This window comes from Oncorhynchus mykiss, chromosome 2 (assembly GCF_057628025.1).
Source record: "Oncorhynchus mykiss isolate SJ-2025 chromosome 2, ASM5762802v1, whole genome shotgun sequence".
Classification (NCBI taxonomy): Eukaryota; Metazoa; Chordata; class Actinopteri; order Salmoniformes; family Salmonidae; genus Oncorhynchus; species Oncorhynchus mykiss.
In genome coordinates, this window is record NC_143023.1 from 14,269,141 (window position 1) to 14,289,554 (window position 20,414).

The 20,414-nt window shown below is 42.8% G+C and overlaps 2 protein-coding genes across 2 annotated transcripts; one reads left to right on the top strand and one right to left on the bottom strand.

Moving 5' to 3' along the window:
• Positions 1–2,160: 2,160 nt before the first annotated feature.
• On the top strand, positions 2,161–9,510 carry LOC110508003 (protein Bouncer). Its single transcript, XM_090189725.1, has 3 exons — positions 2,161–2,344; positions 6,481–6,621; positions 6,789–9,510. The coding sequence occupies exons 1-3, from the start codon at positions 2,290–2,292 to the stop codon at positions 7,004–7,006; spliced, it is 414 nt and encodes a 137-aa protein (XP_090045851.1). The 5' UTR covers positions 2,161–2,289; the 3' UTR covers positions 7,007–9,510.
• On the bottom strand, positions 7,311–19,503 carry msh5 (mutS homolog 5). The gene is made up of 25 exons (XM_090189732.1): positions 19,414–19,503; positions 19,185–19,308; positions 18,831–18,911; positions 18,617–18,670; positions 18,347–18,468; positions 18,041–18,150; positions 17,912–17,947; positions 17,753–17,835; positions 17,356–17,401; positions 17,047–17,185; positions 16,882–16,944; positions 16,643–16,771; positions 16,474–16,546; positions 16,113–16,222; positions 15,617–15,703; positions 15,451–15,538; positions 12,360–12,427; positions 12,167–12,285; positions 11,911–12,037; positions 11,625–11,774; positions 10,288–10,362; positions 9,976–10,122; positions 9,674–9,811; positions 8,600–8,673; positions 7,311–7,812 (listed from the first exon to the last, which is right to left on the bottom strand). The coding sequence occupies exons 1-25, from the start codon at positions 19,501–19,503 to the stop codon at positions 7,701–7,703; spliced, it is 2,445 nt and encodes an 814-aa protein (XP_090045858.1). The 3' UTR covers positions 7,311–7,700.
• Between the last annotated feature and the right edge of the window lie 911 nt (positions 19,504–20,414).

The following is a 20,414-nucleotide window of genomic DNA, read 5'->3' on the forward strand; positions in this document are numbered from 1 at the left end:
GTTCAGACACATGCTGGGATAATGCCATTGAGATTAGTGAGGAACGCCAAGACTGCCTTGCCCTGCACGGCCAGACACATGTACACGACACAGGCACAACACACACACACACACACACACACAACCGCATGCATGCTTTCACACATGCTAAACCTCTCACACCTCGTACTGCTTTTGAACCCATTAACCCCGGTTCACCACCAGTGACACTACCAGGGATAGACCAGTACTTGGTTTCTCACTTCTGACTATGCTAAAACTGGGAAGTGTGTGTTTTTTGTGAGTTTAATGCAGCAGCTGAATTATGTGGTCAGTCAGTGTTTGATTGCTGGACTGTAATCCTGAACATCAGATTAAATTCACATGTAATCCCTGCCTGACCCTAACACTTACTCTCACAATGCTCCACCTATGGCCTCCCATAACACACACAAGCACACACCCTCTCTGTCCCACACGGAGATAACCTGTGCATTGTATTTCTACTCTTGCTGTTGCCTAGGTTTGTTTAACTGTCTCAGTCTGTCTCTGTGTTACGCAATCCCACAAACAGGACAGTTGTTTTAGTCTCCCTCTAATGTCAGTCATACATTTTATTAGAGTTTATGCAGGATCAGTACTGTGGGACTAGGAGCACTGTCTCTAAGCTGCTTAACTCCTCGCTGAGTCAGACACGTGTGTTTTACCGAGGAGGGAGACCCTACTGGGGTTACAGGACCAGAGACAGAGTGCTGAATCCTAACATCAATCCTAACATGCAAATCACAACTTTGTGCAAATATCCCATTGATCAGTAGATAGTCAGGATCTCAAGTTAGTGTTTCAACTTGGCACCGCAACAACACCTGGGACACCTGTGACCCACAGCAACAACACCTGGGATTCACAGCAACAACACCTGGGGCACCTGGGATTCACAGCAACAACACCTGGGACACCTGTGACCCACAGCAACAACACCTGGGACATCTGTGACCCACAGCAACAACACCTGGGACCCACAGCAACAACACCTGGGACATCTGTGACCCACAGCAACAACACCTGGGACCCACAGCAACAACACCTGGGACATCTGTGACCCACAGCAACAACACCTGGGACCCACAGCAACAACACCTTCACATAAAGTAGGATTTCAATAGCGCCCCCCTTCATGTGGTAGACCATTCAGTCAAGTACAGATGTCCATTAGTCATCTAACCCTCATTGTTGATTTAGGACATCTCATTATTCCCTTTGAGGTGTTTAAACATGTTCATGAAATAATGAAGTGTAACAGGCTTTTTCCAGCGGCCCTGCGAGATAACCTAATCCTCCCCACCTGTTCTTTCCTTTGTAACTTTAAATTAATATTTTTTTGCTTTTCGTAGTGTATTTTTGTAATTACACGGCTCATCTGTAAAATAAACCCTGGTCTCAGCATGACTCCCTGTCAAAATAAAGGTGAAATCAAACAAATATTTAGATCCCACATAAAGAACCATTTCTAAGAATCCAACAGCTGTTTCTCAAAAAACATTCTCTCTGATGATGCTACGGTGTTAGTTTAATATGGGGGGAAGTGCAGATATTTTCATGAGCTAGTGAATAGTAACTAGTCAAAGTAGCCCAGACTAGTTACAGACAGATCTTTGTCTGAGCTGATTGGTTAACTAAATGTCTTAGCTTTACAATAACACAGTTAAGTACTTAAGTAAAAATACTTTAAAGTACTAATGAAGGTGTTTTGAGGGGTATCTATACTTTACTATTTAGCAGTGTGACCTGACTATTAAAAAAACAAGGAAATTATGCCATCTGGTTTGCTTATTATAAGGAATATGAAATTATTTATACTTTTGATATTTAAGTATAATTGAGCAATTACATTTACTTTTGATACTCAAGTAATATTTTACTGGGTGACTTTTACTCACGTCATTTTGTATTACGGTATCTTTACTTTTACTCAAGTATGACAATTGGGTACTTTTTCCACTACTGCAATAACATGCCCCGGATCAGAGCTATCTATATACTGTATATATATATTTAGACAGCTTATAGAGAGCCTCTGTCTTTACCTCTCTGCTCCGGATGGCTGGTCCACTGCGCAGTGCTGCCTCTGACAACAACAGTGATTGGTCTGTGAGAATAGACAGGTATAATGCGTCTTAATCCAATTCTAGCTACAGGGGTGCCTACTCCTACTGTCACAATGGAGCTCATTGACTTCCTCAGGGACACTCCTCATTTTGTGGTCTCAACTGGCCCTTCTCTGGATAGTTTGAAGGATTTATTTCTGAAATGAGGGGATTGATGCTCTGTGTTTTTGCCCTGGCGATGTTAACAGCTTCTGCAGGTAAATCGAGATGAATTGGTCTTTCTCTGATCTGGGTCATAGTATTTAGGTAGGCTATACTTTAGGTATGGGATGTGAAGATTTTCACACAGAATGTGGGGGACATAAAATTGAAATGTTATGTTGTTTAACACCAACTACAGACCCGGGTCATTGTAAATAAGATTTTGTTCTTAGCTGACTTGCCTTGTTAAATACATCAAATAAAAAACTCAACTGCTACAGCACATAAGATATATATATATTTAAATGTGTGTTCATAAAGCATACATAACACGTCAATAAGAACATAAACATGACATTGTAGCTACACAGAGCCTCCATGAACATATTCACTACGAAAATAATTATATTATGATGTCATACAAATGTCAGTATCAGTTTTATACAAATACTGGGATTGTTCTGATTGAAGAGGATGGGCTTTTCATGTCTTTAAACACCTCCACCAGTCCTGCAGTCGCTCTCCTGAAGGTAGTTGTGCTTTTTTTACTGAAAAAAGGTTGGGTTGGGTGACTCTATGTTTGGGATGATTACTGGAAGAGAAGATAATTACTGGAAGAGAGTTAAGTTGAGGTTGAGTTGGGTGACTCTATGTTTGGGACAGAGGAGGCTGGTGGGATGAGCTATAGGAGGAATGGAATGAATGGAACAGAGTCAAACATGGTTTTCATATGTTTGATACCAATCCATTGATTCCATTCCAGACATCACATTGAGCCCATCCTCCAATAGCTCCTTCCACCAGCCTCCTCTGGTTTAGGATGATTACTGGAATTAGTTTTAGGTAGCTATTGTAATCCATATAGTAATCGTTAGGTCCACTGTAGTCCTGGTGTGTGCATGCAGGTCTTTGTTCCAACCCAGTGATATAACAAACACTGGATGAAATACTTCCTAGTTCTAGTTGGTGAGTTTGTGCAAACACAACCCTCTAGCCAATTAGTGTTCACCTGAGCTGGCAGGGGCTAACAAGCTAACAGGATGAGAGGGGCTGATGACCAGAGATTAGGAACATCACTGAAACTCAGGGTTTGGATTAGCACTAGGAGCTGCTCCCACCAGAGGTGGATAGCCATGCCAGGTGTTAATGGAGCAACAGTATAGCTGGACTAGCTAGCTATAAGTAATAAGTCTAACCCGAATTTGTACATAGGGTTAGACTTACCACCTAAACCTAATTTCCACCTACTTTAGGTGCTCAAAGTGCTTTACAAACTTACCTCATCCACCATTAATGCTTTTCAGTAGAGGGATGCATTGTGGTATGCTGCTGGCAGATGAACACAAGACACAGCTACCTAAGAACGTTACCTGACTAAACTACTTTAGTTTCCCCTCTTACTGTAACATCTTGGTGCTCTATAGAGACAGTCTTCTGTAGTCTACTATAGACACAGCCTTCTGTAGTCTACTATAGACGCAGTCTACTATACACGCAGTCTTCTGTAGTCTACTATAGACGCAGCCTTCTGTAGTCTACTATAGACGCAGTCTACTATAGACGCAGTCTTCTGTAGTCTACTATAGACGCAGTCTTCTGTAGTCTACTATAGACGCAGTCTTCTGTAGTCTACTATAGACGCAGTCTTCTGTAGTCTACTATAGACGCAGTCTACTATACACGCAGTCTTCTGTAGTCTACTATAGACGCAGTCTTCTGTAGTCTACTATAGATGCAGTCTTCTGTAGTCTACTATAGACGCAGTCTTCTGTAGTCTACTATAGACGCAGTCTTCTGCAGTCTACTATAGACGCAGTCTTCTGCAGTCTACTATAGACGCAGTCTTCTGTAGTCTACTATAGACGCAGTCTTCTGCAGTCTACTATAGACGCAGTCTTCTGTAGTCTACTATAGACGCAGTCTTCTGCAGTCTACTATAGACGCAGTCTACTATAGACGCAGTCTACTATAGACGCAGTCTTCTGTAGTCTACTATAGACGCAGTCTTCTGTAGTCTACTATAGACGCGGTCTTCTGTAGTCTACTATAGACGCAGTCTTCTGTAGTCTACTATAGACGCAGTCTTCTGTAGTCTACTATAGACGCAGTCTTCTGTAGTCTACTATAGATGCAGTCTTCTGTAGTCTACTATAGACGCAGTCTTCTGCAGTCTACTATAGACGCAGTCTTCTGTAGTCTACTATAGACGCAGTCTTCTGTAGTCTACTATAGACGCAGTCTTCTGCAGTCTACTATAGACGCAGTCTTCTGTAGTCTACTATAGACGCAGTCTTCTGTAGTCTACTATAGACGCAGTCTTCTGTAGTCTACTATAGACGCAGTCTTCTGTAGTCTACTATAGACGCAGTCTTCTGTAGTCTACTATAGACGCAGTCTTCTGCAGTCTACTATAGACGCAGTCTTCTGCAGTCTACTATAGACGCAGTCTTCTGTAGTCTACTATAGACGCAGTCTACTATAGACACAACCTTCTGTAGTCTACTATAGACACAGCCTTCTGTAGTCTACTATAGACGCAGTCTTCTGTAGTCTACTATAGACGCAGTCTTCTGTAGTCTACTATAGACGCAGTCTTCTGCAGTCTACTATAGACGCAGTCTTCTGCAGTCTACTATAGACGCAGTCTTCTGTAGTCTACTATAGACGCAGTCTTCTGTAGTCTACTATAGACGCAGTCTTCTGTAGTCTACTATAGACGCAGTCTTCTGCAGTCTACTATAGACGCAGTCTTCTGTAGTCTACTATAGACGCAGTCTTCTGTAGTCTACTATAGACACAGTCTTCTGTAGTCTACTATAGACGCAGTCTTCTGTAGTCTACTATAGACGCAGTCTACTATACACGCAGTCTACTATACACGCAGTCTTCTGTAGTCTACTATAGACGCAGTCTTCTGCAGTCTACTATAGACGCAGTCTACTATAGACGCAGTCTTCTGTAGTCTACTATAGACGCAGTCTTCTGTAGTCTACTATAGACGCAGTCTACTATACACACAGTCTTCTGTAGTCTACTATAGACGCAGTCTTCTGTAGTCTACTATAGACGCAGTCTTCTGCAGTCTACTATAGACGCAGTCTTCTGTAGTCTACTATAGACGCAGTCTTCTGCAGTCTACTATAGACGCAGTGGGTACCGCCAAAGATGCCGTGAGCTACCTTGGATGTGAGTAAGATAGTGACCCATCAGGTGAGAGTATGGCCTTTATCTCTCACAAAGGTTAACCAAAAAGTAAGGTTTCTGCCAAGGAGATAATGTTTTCATGATAGGAAAATACTGTAGACACTGGCAGGGCCCCTTGTGGAGTGTCATTTTGATTCGATAATTGATTATGTGTGTGCCTCGAATAAGCTTCAGAAAACTAAGAATAAGCAGTGGTGGAAAAAGTACCCAATTGTCATACTTGAGTAAAAGTTAAGATACTTTTAATTGAGTCATTTTATATTAAGGTGAGTCACCCAGTAAAATACTTGATTCAAAGTCTAAAATTATTTGGTTTTCAATATACTTAAGTATCAAAAGTACATGTAATTGCTAAAATATACTTAAGTATCAAAAGTCAAAGTATAAATAATTTCAAATTCCTTATATTAAGCAAAGACGGCACCCTTTTCTTATATTTTTAATTTACGGATAGCCAGGGACACACTCCAACACTCAGACATCATTTACAAATGAAACGTGTGTTTACCAGATCAGAGTCAGTAGGGATGACCAGGGATGTTCTCTTGATAAGTTTGTGAATTAGACCATTTTCCTGTCCTACATTTATTTGGGTGTCAGGGAAAATGTACGGAGTAAAAAGTACATCATTTTCTTTAGGAATGTAGTGAAGTAAAAGTTGTCATAAATAGTAAAGTACAGATACCCCCAAAAACTACTGAAGTAGTACTCTCAGGTATTTTTACTTCAAGTATGTTACACCACTGAGAATAAGATAGTCAGTCACACAGTGTGTACAATGCGATCTTGCCCACCTTTCATATTATTTGCCAAAGAGGGTCACAATAGAAATAAACCTTCAATCTTTTTTCATGTCTGTAATGTTGTCTCCGTCAGGAGCAGCCTTCGACTTTAAATGATCAATTCTATCAATAAAACACTCATGACTTGTAGCGATTATGTCCCTGTATGAGAGGGTACTGTATATGATATTACCCTGTGGTCCCAGATGAAGATGATCAGGAGGAGCAACGGGAGGAGGGGCCTCTGCAGTGTTTCCGCTGTGACCTGGGCTTCTGGGATGCCTGCTACACCACCAAAACCAACTGCAATATCGGAGAGAAGTGCTACACTGGCCGAGGGAAGGCAGGTGGGTCACATGGATAGACATGGCCGGCGGGTGCTGTGTGTGTGTTTTCTGGTGTGTGGGACATTACGGTGCTGGGTTTTGTGGATTTTTGGCAGAGAAGTGTGAAGCAGAGCATATTAGTGTGTTGACAGTGTCTATGTGTGTTAACTGTGTGTGTGTTTCTGTAGGTGATGTGTTGGAAGTTAAGTTGCTGGGCTGTGTCAAGGCGAAGGAGTGTGAGCTGGTGACCAATGTGGAGCTCTTCTCCAACACAACCATTTACATGATGACCAGGCACTGCTGCAACACACACTTCTGCAACACCGGACACACACTACCCCTCAACACACTCCTCCTCTCCCTGTCACTGACTACAATAACCATCATCCACCTCTCCTCTCCCTGACAGTGACTACAATAACCATGATCCTCACCTTCAACAGACTACAATAACCACCATGCATCATAAAGTCCCCAGCAGCACACATTTATTCAATTTTCTTAATTCTGTTAATATTCTGTGTTTATTTGTCAAGGAATATGGACAGTAATTAACATATGTAGATGTGCCAGATTGAGACAAAAGTCTCATGTTAGAAGCTGTCTCTGGGCTTGGGAAAATTGGTTAGATGGTTATATGGAATTCAATTTTGAATAAATGTAATTTTCTCATTCTGTTGTTGGCATAAACTAGAAAAGGAGACAGAAAATAAAATCCAATCATATTTATTGAACATTTTGAATTGTAACTGAATAACATAATTTGAATTTACATTGTCCTCAATCTTGGTTGGGATATTTTAAACACGTCAAAATTACTTTTATGTTCTCCTCCAAACCGAAATATTTCCATAGAGAATACTACAGTATTTCCCATTGACTTTAGTGTTATGGTAAATCCTAAAGTAGTATGCATCAATCTCTCAGACCCATAGGCACAGATCTAGGATCATCTTAACCTCTCTAAAACCATCAGCATCTTGGGGCAACTTCCTCCTACAGTCAGTGAAGCTGAGGTCATACTGGTTGGTATACAGTAGTGTTGATGTTAGACAGACAACAGTAGTGTTGCTGTTAGACAGACAACAGTAGTGTTGCTGTTAGAGCAGGTCTCCTCCAGAGGGAAGCAACTCCTCCTTCATGTAGCGCTGCAGATCCACACTCTGGTCCTCAAGGTTCACACACAGAAACTTCTTCACCACACAAACACACCTGACAGGGACACACACACAAAGAAAACACCTGTGGGTGATTATGTGTATGTATTGCAGGCAGAATAACTTATATAAATGTTCATCTGAGCCATCTTTGTTCCAGGTGAATGGTAACAGCTGAATAAGATGAGAAAAAGAAGAAACCTGCACACTGATCTTGATAGTATCACTGATCTTGATAGTATCACTGATCTTGATAGTATCACTGCTCTTTAAAAACTTTACGTATCGACTTCTAGACCTTCCTCAGAGCGTTTGAGTGTTTATAATTAGCCACCTTACGTAGACATTGATCCCCCCACATCCGTTCAATGCATCAAATGGGGTTGTTGTCGAGGGAAAATAAGCAAGTGTTACCAAATATAACAATGTGCATTTATTTCATAACTATTCTAATAACGTGTGTAAAACCACAATGAGGACATCGATTCATAAATCATTGGTTACAGTGCAAGAAAAAATATTAAGAGTAAACTGAAGTGGAGGCATTCATTCATGTTCACATTTACATGCATTCTTTTATCTCAACTTATTTAAATGTAAAATCTGGCTTTAGAGTCTCACCTGCACATTGACCCGGTACAGGTACTCCTCGTATTTAGCCTCGTTATTGTTGTTATTGTGTTACTATTTCCTTTTTACTGAGGAAATATTTGCTTTATTCTAACTCTGCACTGTTGGGAATGGGCTCGTCAGTAAGCCTTACACTGTCTACACCTGTTGTATTCGGCCAAGAACATTTGATTTGACTTTGTGTGTGTGTTCACTGTGAGTGTGTGACTTACTTGTTTGCCAGCTCCTCTGTAGATGGTCGGTCGATGCGTTTAATGGTCTTTCCTGTTCTGTACAGTTCAGATACCTACACAAACACATACATAACTTACTCTTAGTTTGCATTTCTGTTGAAAAAAATGTGATGCCTTATTGTACTTGTGTGCATAGACACAGGAAGTAGTTTGGGAGTGTGGGGGCTGCGTTATATATTCATTTTTGGTAGAAATAAAATAGTTTAAAAAAATATTTGAGGGTGGGTGCTGGAAAAATATTTTTTGGCTGCATTACAGATGCTATATCAGTCCGTTAATACAGAACTATTAAAGATGGAGTGCACTACTTTTGTGGAGAAAAAAATAAATATAGTTTGTATCCTGTTTAGTGAATGATTACTGTGAGTATTAATGGAGTTTAGGCCATGAAACTGTGTGGATGCTCATTTAGAAAGGTTGACCTAATCAGATAAGAGGAAATTGCCTAGGATCAAATAGCAGGGTCAGGCCCAGGACAATGAAGATGGACGGGGTGTGATTCTGACATCTAGCTAAACAAAGTGAGCACCATGGAGATTCCACAGGGGAAAACAGGGAAACTCATTGGGGTTATAAAATGTATAGCTGGGGAGGTGACACCTGCAAGAGGGTGGGGACCAAAAGGAGGGAAGAGTATAAGATGTTTTGTGAACTTTCTAAATGCATGCACTCAGCTGACTGTATCCTTGGTATTAAACGCTTAACTTCTCTTGAGCTTTTGGTCTCAATTCATAATTGCAAATAGGTTGCAATTGCATTTTTCTTTTCAACAAATGGAAACAGAATGCGCCTGAGCTCAATTTCGAGTCTCATAGCAAAAGCGTCTGAATACTTATGTAAATAAGGTATGTTTTTTATTTGTAATAAATGTGCAAAAATGTTTTTAAAAAGCTGTTTTCGCTTTGTCATTATGGGGTATTGTGTGTATTTAAGGCTGTAATGTAACAAAACGTGGAAAAAGTCAAGGTCTGAATACTTTCCGAATACACTCTCTATATATATATGCACCCCTAAATCCCACAGCTATGCTAGTGTGTGTGTGGTGTAGCGTACCTCCACTCCTCTCCGTACGAGGCTGGGGGGAAGGCCTGCCAGTGTAGCGATGTTGGCTGCGTAGCTGGAGCGACAGATCCCCTCCTTCAGCTGGTACAGAAACACCAATTCATCCCCATCCACCGCTGTCTCCAGAGTCTACACACACACACAAAAATCAAGGCTGGGATTCAGTCCAAGGCATGCTTAGGGCAGACAATACACTTTTTAAAGGGTTTTCCCCCAACAAATCCCAGCCTTACATACTGAAAGACACACACACACACACACACACACACACACACACACACACACACACACACCAGTAGTGACAGCAGGCCTGAGGAAGGTAGGAGACCCAGCTGTAGCAGACTGTGGAAGTTAGTGGCCAATAGAATGTGAGGAACCTCGGCTGGAACTCTTTTCAGCCAATGAGAGATAGATGCCGCCAGAAGGGAAAGCCCATCCACCTGGTGAGAAACAGTTCAACAGTTTACTTGGACCCACATTGAAACACTGAAACATAGAAAGACCCAAAGAAAGGCAAATAACTGGGCAGTGTAAGAGAGACCTTTCTCCTCCATCCCTCCTTTCATGTCTCTCACGTGTTTCCTCCCTCTTTCCCTCTCTCTCACCGTGTTAGTTCCTTTCCCAAACTCATCAATCAGGACCAGTGAGTGACCGCTGCTGTGGTTCAGAGCATGAGCCATCTGTAGCAGACATACACACACATACGTGTATGACACACTGAGAATAAGTAAATGCATGTGTGTCTGTAGTGCAGTGGTGTAAAGTATTTAAGTAAAAATACTTTAAAGTACTACTTAAGTAGTTTTTTGGGGGGTATCTGTACTTTACTATTTATATTTGTGAAACCTTTACTCCACTACATTCCTAATGAAAATAATGTAAGTTTTACTCCCATACATTTTCCTGGACACCCAAAAGTACTTGTTACATTTTAAATTATTAGCAAGACAGGAAAATAGTCAAATAAACGCACTTATCAAGAGAACGTCCCTGCCTACATACTGCCTCTGATCTGGCGGACTCACTAAACACACATACTTTGTTTGTAAATGATGTCTGAGTGTTGGAGTGTGCCTCTGGCTATCAATATTAAAAAATAAATAATAATAATTGTGCCGTCTGGTTTGCATAATATAAGGAATTTGAAATGATTTATACTTTTACTTTTGATACATAATGTAATTTTTTTGGTTGATCTGACCAAATTCACATAGAATTGTGAGTTATAGATCTTTCATTCCCATTGAAAGCAAGTCTAGGAAGCGATAGATCTGTTGTATGTGGGCTATTTCTATGCTTCGCGTTCTTAAATTTGTTTTTGCGTCTTTCACTTTTGGTTTTGTACACCAGCTTCAAAAAGCTGAATATACAATAGTTTTGGTTACGGAAAATATATTTCACAGCGGTTTAGATGATACAATGATTCTCTACACAATGACTGCTTGTTTTGTCACATAAACTGAAGGCAAACTATTTGGATTTTAGCATCCAGGAAATGGTGGAGCGATTTATGAATAGTGCATCTTGATCTTTAAGTATATTTTAGCAATTACATGTCATTTTAATACTTAAGTACATTTAAAACCAAATACTTTTATAATTTTACTCAAGTAGTATTTATATCCTGCCTGGTTGGCCCTGACCGGGGCTATCGTTGGACAGGGACAGTGTTCCCCCCCCCACGTCTCAAACTCCAGTATCTATACTGTAATAGTCTATGTGCCGGGGGGGCTAGGGTCAGTCTGTTATATCTGGTGTAATTCTCCTGTCTTATCTGGTGTCCTGTGTGAATTTAAGCATTCTCTCTCTCTCTCTCTCTCTCTCTCTCTCTCTCTCTCTCTCTCTCTCTCGTCATTTTCTATTAAGGTATATTTACTTTTACTCAATTATGACAATTTGGTACTTTTTCCACCATTGGCATAGTGTGTATGTGTGTGTGTACCTGGTTGAGGTCTATCATGAAGGTGCTGAGTCCTACAGACACAGATTCTCTGCTCTGCATGCGTGTGAAGATTCCGTCCACCAGACCAATCTCTGCCTCCTTCGCTGGCACGTCAGAACCAATCAGAGCCATGAACACAATCAGACCCACCTGACCCAGCCAATCAGAAGGAAGAGGAAACAATCTATCCTGAAACAACTCAAGAACTTTATCTGTCTTTGACACTTTCTGTGTGTGTGAGAGTGAGTGTGAGTAAGTGAGTGAGTGAGTGTGTGTGTGTCCTTGCCTGTTTGAGGTAGATGCTCTTGCCAGATGAGTTGGGCCCGGTGATGATCTTGACCCGTCCACGAGTCTCAGAACTCAGGAAGGAGTTAGACACAAACATAGGAGAACACAACTCCAACAGAGGGTGTCTGAGAGAGTGAGAGAAAGAGAGATCTGAGCAACAACAACCCTTATCTGCCTCTCTAACCGCCTCCCTGGATACCCTAGGGGTTCATACAGGCGTCTAGCCAGCTGGAATGGGGTCCGAGTGTGCGTACCTGGCCTGTCTGAGTGTTATCCTGTGGTGGTTGGCCAGAGTGGGGGTAGTGTATCCATACTCCTGGGAGGCATGGCTCAGTGCCATCAGACAGTCCAGCTCAGCACTCAGATCCAGAACCTACACACACACACGTAGCATAATCCCACAAAAAGGTAAGTGTGCACACAGAGATACCGCTTAAAGACGCACACCTTGTACAGACAGGCGCTTCTCCCCAGCACTGTGGTCTGTAGCTGTGTCATAACCGCTGTCTCCATGTCTGAGAGAGAGAGAGAGAGAGAGAGAGAGAGAGAGAGAGATTCAGACATGTAGAAAGTATGGTCTACTTTTTTTCCAAAAGAGTTTCTTTGGTTGTACCCTAGAGATCTTCACGTTTCAACCTGTACCCGAATACCCGATCCGGGACCCGAGCAGGTACGGATCCTGAATTGTAAATAACGTCACGGGTCTGATCTCATGATTGTCACAGGTCTTGGGTACGTGTAATTTTAACTGACTTGTCCGGAAGGGCCTGTAAATATCAGAACGCGACTGCTGCAGCAGAGAGACAAGACAGAAATTGTATAATTTATGCTGCTGGTCATGCTTTTCAGAAGAGTGGAGATTGGTGCGTGTAGCTTGTTGTTGGCCAATCATAAGTTATCAAAGTGCCAATAGGCTACAGTCATAGTCTCCATGTGAGGCAAAAGTTAGGAGATATCTAATCAAAGGAAGATGGAATTAAAAGGCAGACTGCTACTTAAAAGGCAGACTGCTCCTTAATATTTTGAAAAGAGTTTATGTTATTTGTAACTGTAGGATGAGAACGCGCACGCACTGCAGCATCAGTTAGCATAGCTAGCTAACGTTACTAGCTTCTCGTCCTGGTTTGATTTCGTCCAAGACTGGTACTACGTAATCATATTGGATCAAATCAAATTGTATTTGTCATATGCACTGAAAACAACAAGCCCTTAACCAACACTGCAGTTCAAGAAATAGAGTTAAGAAAATATTTACTAAATAAACTAATGTAAAAAATAAAAAAAATCTTAAAAGATAATAAGAAAATGACATAACAATAACGAGGCTATATACAGGGGGTACCGGTACCGTGTCAACGTGCGGGGATACAGGTTAGTCGAGGTAATTTGTAAAGTGCATAGAAAATAAACAGCGAGTAGCAGCCGTGTAAAAACAAAGGGGGGGGGGGTGGTCAATGTAAATAGTCCAGGTGGTTATTTGATTGTTAATAATAGCAGTCTTATGGCTTGGGGGTAGAAGCTGTTAAGGAGCCTTTTGGTCCTAGACTTGGAGCCCCGGTACCACTTGCCATGTGGTAGCAGAGAGAACAGAGAGGACTTTGACTTGGGTGGGACCGGAGTCTTTGACAATTTTTTGGGCCTTCCTCTGACACCGCCTAGTATATAGGTCCTAGATGTCAGGAAGATTGTCCCAATGATGTACAAGGCCGTACGCACTACCCTCTGTAGAGCCTTATGGTCAGATGTCGAGCAGTTGCTATACCAGGTGGTGATGCAACCAGTTAGAATGCAGCTGTAGAACTTTTTGAGGATCTGGGGACCCATGCTAAATCTTTTCATTCTCCTGAGGGGGAAAAGGTGTTGTCGTGCCCTCTTCACAAGTGTCTTGGTGAGTTTGGACCATGATAGTTTGTTGGTGATGTGGACACCAAGGAACTTAAAACTCTCGACCCGCTCCACTTCAGCCCCGCGATATTAATAGTAATATATTAATAATTACTATTATATTAATAATGTTCGGTCCTCCTTTTCCTATAGTCCCAGTTGTCTTGAAAGCACCATAAATCCAGAGAATGCCAGACTGATGACAAAATTTGCCCACAAAGGACCGCCGCGCCACCTTCCTGTTCAAGTGAGCACAGCACAACAAGGTGAGTCCGAAAATGTCTTGTATGCTGCTGCATAAATTATGTAATATGGCAGGGAGATATGTATACTATAGCTAAGAAAGTAATACTAAGTGTATGTTGTGTAGTAAGACATTAGCAGCCCATGTGCCTCACCCAAATAATTTGGTCTATTTTCACTTAATTTTGTTCTGACTTGGAGGTGCACATGTAGCCTATAACCTGTTTTTTAGAAATGTAATCATTGAATATTGTAAGACCTTTCATTGTCTGCTTATATATGCCCCCTTTATTTATCCTACAGCTTTGACTTGGTGTACAGGGAGAACACTAAGAACGGCCCGTGTTCTGAGTTCTGTTGCTGTACATTTCAAAAGTGCTGAACAAATAGTTATATTGACTACGTCCGTCCTAGCTTGCTCATGAATGTCTTAATCAAAATTACGGATTGCCTATTATTCACATGTCGTCCCCTTATGCCATAGTTTGTACATCTCAATTGTCAGTAGAAACCACATTTGTTTAAACAAGTCAGCCATTTCCAGGCTGTATCCCATCCGGCCGTGATTGGGAGTCACAATTGGCCCAGCGTCGTCCAAGTTTGGCAGGGGTAGGCCGTCATTGTAAATAAGAATTAGTTCTTAACTGACTTGCCTAGTTAAATAAAGGTTACATATCAGCTATGTTTTTTTAAGGGCAGTAAATGAGACTGAATTAACTGTTTCGCTGACAGACAAGTCTCCGCTGACAGCCAGGTGTAGCAGTGGCAAGATGTTGGGACTGCTGTTGGTACTCTGCTGTTGGGACAGCTTTATGTAGGCCCTAACAGTTATTGGGCACCGTTTGTCACCGTTATAGTGCAATTAATGTATTGTTGAGTGTCGTGTTGTGTAGTGGCTTTGCTGGCATGCATCCCACAATTGTTTTTTTCACCCCACCAAGATGTACATGCTAAAATCGCCATTGGTGCCAACGCTCATTGACTTGGTATCGGTACCCTCTGTATATATACCCTCGTTATTGTTATGTAATTTTATTGTGTTACTTTTTATTACATTTTTTACTTTAGATTATTTAGTAAATATTTTCTTAACTCTTATTTCTTTCACTGTACTGTTGGTTAAGGGCTTGTCAGTAAGCATTTTATGGTAAGGTCTTATTTATTTCACTGTACCTGTTGTATTCGGCGCATGTTTGATTTGTTTGATACCATTCCACTTCATTAGCATGAGCCCGTTCTCCCCAATTAAGGTGCCACCAACCCCGTGGTATATATATTTATATTCCGGTCTCTGACATTGCTCGTTCTGATATGTATTTTTCTGGATTATGTGTGTCCCCATTTTAGAGAGGACAGAGAGAGAGACAAGAAAAGGAGCGAGAGAAAGAGAGCGGAGGGCTGACAGCCTGACCTTTGGTGTCACAGTGTAAGTCTCCCAGCAGGTCATCTAGCTCCTTGGTTCTCTGACTGCGGTAGTGCAGACGCTCCTCAGACAGAAACTAAACACACACAGTGAGAACATACACACATCATAAACTCACACTCACAGTGGGAGCAAACATACACATGTATCATACACGCACCATGAAGTCAAGGCCCTCTATCTCAAAGTCCTCTTTCTCCACCATGCTGGGCAACCGAGGGACCGAGAGCAGGAACCCTATCTGAGAGAGAAAGAAAGAAAGAAATAAATTATGTTGATAGGATAGGACATCCAGATTACAATTTAACCTCATTTTATGGATATTTAGAAAGCATTGGCATCCTGTTGATCCTGACAGTCAGCAAGGTACACTTTAGATGTATTTGTTTAGCATTTAGCATCCTTGTTAGCATGTAAACCAGGGATGGGTGACCCCATGATGGATGTCAGATCAGGGGGATGTAGACAGACCGTAGTAGTAGATGTCAGACCAGGGGGATGTAGACAGACAGTAGTAGTAGTAGATGTCAGACCAGGGGGATGTAGACAAACAGTAGTAGTAGATGTCAGAACAGGGGGATGTAGACAGACAATAGTAGTAGATGTCAGACCAGTGGAATGTAGACAGACAGCAATAGTAGATGTCAGACCAGGGGGATGTAGATGACGCAGCAGGAGGGGATGCGGGTGTCCAGGTGCTCCAGCTCTCTGCGAGCCACGTCCGTCAGGAAGTCAGACAGTCCCATCATCCTCCTCTTCTCTGGCAGAGAAAGAAGACGGAGGTGAGTAAGATTACCCTAACCTTCTCCTTACCTTAACCATCAGCTAACCCTAACCTTCAACTAACATAACCCTAACCTTCAACAAACATAACCCTAACCTTCAACAAACATAACCCTAACCTTCAACAAACATAACCCTAACCTTCAACAAACATAACCCTAACCTTCAACAAACATAACCCTAACATAACTCTAACCTTTATCATTCCCTAATGTTATGAACACTCACTCTCGTCTATAGCAGGGTCCACATTGGGTTTGACAGTGAAACGGTTTTCTGCTAAACTGCCCTCAAAGTCCACCTATACAAGACACAAATCACAGAATAAAATGAGAATGAAACACATTGACATCCAGAACATGGGAGCTGCACCTGACGTGTGTACTGTGTGTCCCACCACTCTGCTGATGAGCGAGGCGATGTAGTAAAGGTCATCTGAGAATCCCTCACTGATCTCCTGGAAGAGTTGGATGGACTGAGGCAGGGAGCGCACTGTGTCCCTGATACACACCGCACTATACACTGTCTACAACACAGACACACACACAAACACACACTATTCACAATGCACCGTAGATTGTCTAATACACATACAGACATGCTATTCATATAGATAGATGGCCGTAGAACTCCTACCTTGTAGAGACCCTGCCAGTCAGAGACTTTGGTGTGAGACAGAGACATCGAACGCAGGAGAGTCTACAGCAGGAGAAATAATACTCTTTATTACAGAAAATTCACTGATGTTGCAGACTGAGGCGTGCATGGCGCTGAGGGGTAAAGTTCACAGGCCATGGTTACCGGGATGTTCCTGATGTTGCGTAGGGAGGACTGCAAAGTGTTTAGGGAGTCAGAGTTGCGTGGACAGGAGAAGAATCTCACAACTTCCTGTCTCCTGTTTAACACCGCCAGGTCACGAGTAGGCCTCAGAAACCACTGGCTGAGAGGGAGAGAGGATTTCACAATAACCAACATCTAGCAGAACAAGGAGGGATAGAGATTATGACTACGCACCACAAACAGGTACTGAGGTATTGATTATGTTTCTCAGATATAATCTGTGTGTGGTTGGTTTCTGACACTTCAACCATGAGAACAGGTTTTCCTCACCGAAGCAGTTTGGAGCCAAACTTGCACCTGCAGTGATTCAGTATCCCTGAAACAGAGACACCAACACCCATGACATCATCACTTTTTTTTTTTTTTTTTATTTTTTATTTTTTTTTTTACCTTTATTTAACCAGGCAAGTCAGTTAAGAACAAATTCTTATTTTCAATGACGGCCTGGGAACAGTGGGTTAACTGCCTGTTCAGGGGCAGAACGACCTTGTCAGCTCGGGGGTTTGAACTCGCAACCTTCCGGTTACTAGTCCAATGCTCTAACCACTAGGCTACCCTGCCGCCCCACTACAGGAAACACAACTGAGAGATCACCACTTCTCATAATGCGAGTGTGAGAATGTACTGACATCACATCAGATCATTAACTTCCCATAATGTGTGTTACCATAGAGACTGAGCCCTTCCTTCTCCCCAGACTGCAGCTTGTACACAGAGGGGTGCAGCTCCGACTTGAAGATCTGCAGCACGCTGGAACACACACACACACAACAAACATGGCAGAGAGTGTGTGTGTGTGTTTGTGTTTGTCTCCAGGGGGACTGACCTGTAAGTATCCTGGTCCACGTACACTACGTCTTTCCTGTAAGAGGAATAAAATTCAGATGTGAAAAAAACATTCAACCACAATACCTATACACAACTGACCTGATCTCTCTGTATGTGTGTGTCTTACAGTGTGTAGGTGTGGAACTGTAAGATGGGGACTCCCACACTGCTGTCCTCTAGCTCCACTCCCACTCTCCTCTTGTCCAGACACTTCAGCAACGCACCTACTGACCGCAGCTATGACACACATACAAATAAAAACACACACACGCACAACATTTTCAATTTAATCTCAAATGTCAGTGTGAGGTTATTTTCCTGGAACAAGGGGGAGAACTCACCATGAGGGGGGAGGAGAACTCACCATGAGGGGGGAGGAGAACTCACCATGAGGGGGGAGGAGAACTCACCATGAGGGGGGAGGAGAACTCACCATGAGGGGGGAGGAGAAGGAGATGCAGGAGGAGAGGTAGGAGATTCTCTCTCTCTCGGAGACAGCGGGAGGAAGGAAGGGAAAATGGGCAGACAACAGCCTCTGCTTACTGACCTCCAGACCTGTGGTAAAAAGAGGGAGAGAGAGAATCTGTAACTGAAAACTTTGGGAGAGAGAGAATCTGTAACTGAAAACTTGACTATTGATGTTCAAAAGTTACACTGAGAACAATACCTAGTGTATTACCACAGGCAAGGCAGCTGTTCTTACCAAAGTCCACATAGGGATAGGTCACCACCTCAGGCCTGTAGTCTGGGTTGGCTCCTGGAAGCAGGGAGGAGAGAGGGAGTCAGAAAGAGAGAGGGTGCAAATGTATAAAGATTTTTTAGCATTAACCTTTACCCTCCACCTTAACCATCACCCCTCCCCGGCCAGCCTAAAGTTTTCCCTTCCCCAGTCCTCCCTGTGCGGTGCTCCTCCTCACCCAGTCCCTGCATGAACTGGACCATGCAGCGTTCCTGCTTAGCACTGGTAATGATCACATGAGGGCTCACCTCCTGGACCACTGAGAGAGGGAGGGGGAGAGGGGAGGGGGTAGAGTCAGGGGACCGGGGAAAGGAGAGGAGAAGAAGAGAACGGGGGGAGGGGGAGAGGACGGGGGAGGGAGAGGAGAAGGAGACAGGGGAGAAGGGGACCAGGGGGAGGGAGGGGGAGAGGGGGGAGGGGGGAGAGGGACAGGGGGACGGAGAAATGTGTTTGGGTCAGTTAGTAGTTTAGGTGGGTACTGACTACCTCTGGTTAGTGTATGTAAGTGTATGTGTTTAACTTTAGTATATACCTCTGGCCAAAAGTTGGAGCTCGTGGTTGTCTGAGGTGTCAGGCATGTAGTGCAGAGTGAAGTCTCTGCTGTCATAGAAACACAACCCCAACTGCCCATGCTGGGCAAACACACTCAGCAACACCTGGACACACACACACACATTATCTTAATCTGCCTTGGCCCATTGTTTGTAGTTTGTATAGCCCACATGACATGTGTGTGTGTGTGTGTTCACTGTTGCTCTCACCTCATGTGATTCTTCCTCCTCCTCCTCTTCTCCATTCATATTTGGGAGCCCTGACAGGCATCTTACTGTGACATCACCAGGCACCGCCATATACTCTCTAGGCTACACAAAGACACGCAGACAACTTTGGCCTGAACTTTGTCACGTCAATCATTATATCATAATTTGGCTAGTTTGCTAACGTAAACTACTTTGAATTTCACTTATGTAGTAGACCTAGCCCTTTCCGTTTACAGACATATATAATGTGCGCCTCAGTTATGGCATGTCCGTTAGTTAGCAACTTACCGGTGGTCTATCTCAACTGACTTTAACGTTTACTCGGCTTTTTGCTGCTGTGTGAGTAGTTGATTTTAAGCGCGTCTCTCACGGTGATCTGGCACCGGGCGCGAGGCATGTCAAGCGCGCTAAATTCATCCCCACGTGCGCTGTCCTGGCTGCAGCAGAATTAAAGCCAAATATGTATCCTACTATATATGGAGAAAAAAAATAGAAAAAAGGCACAGCACACCAACATCAAGACCTCAACTGTAAAGTATTGCGGAGGGAGCATCATGGTTTGGGGTTGCTTTGCTGCCTCAGGTCCTGGCTAGCTTGCTATCATCGACAGAAAAATGAATTCCCAGGTTTATCAAGACATTTTGCAGGAGAATGTTAGGCTCTCTCTTCACCAATTGAAGATCAACGGAAGTTGGGTAATGCAACAGGGCAACTACCCAAAACACAGAAGAAAATCAACAACAGAAAATTCGCCTTCTGGAGTGGCCCAGTCAGAGTCCTGACCTTTTTATTATGGAATGGTCTACCGTATCAAAGACTTTTGCCAAGTCAATAAAAATAGCAGCACAATATTGCTTAGAATCAAGGGCAATGGTGACATCATTGAGGACCTTTATGGTTGCAGGGACACATCCATAACGTTTTTTTCACCTTTATTTAACCAGGTAGGCCAGTTGAGAACAAGATCTCATTTACAACTGCGACCTGGCCAAGATAAAGCA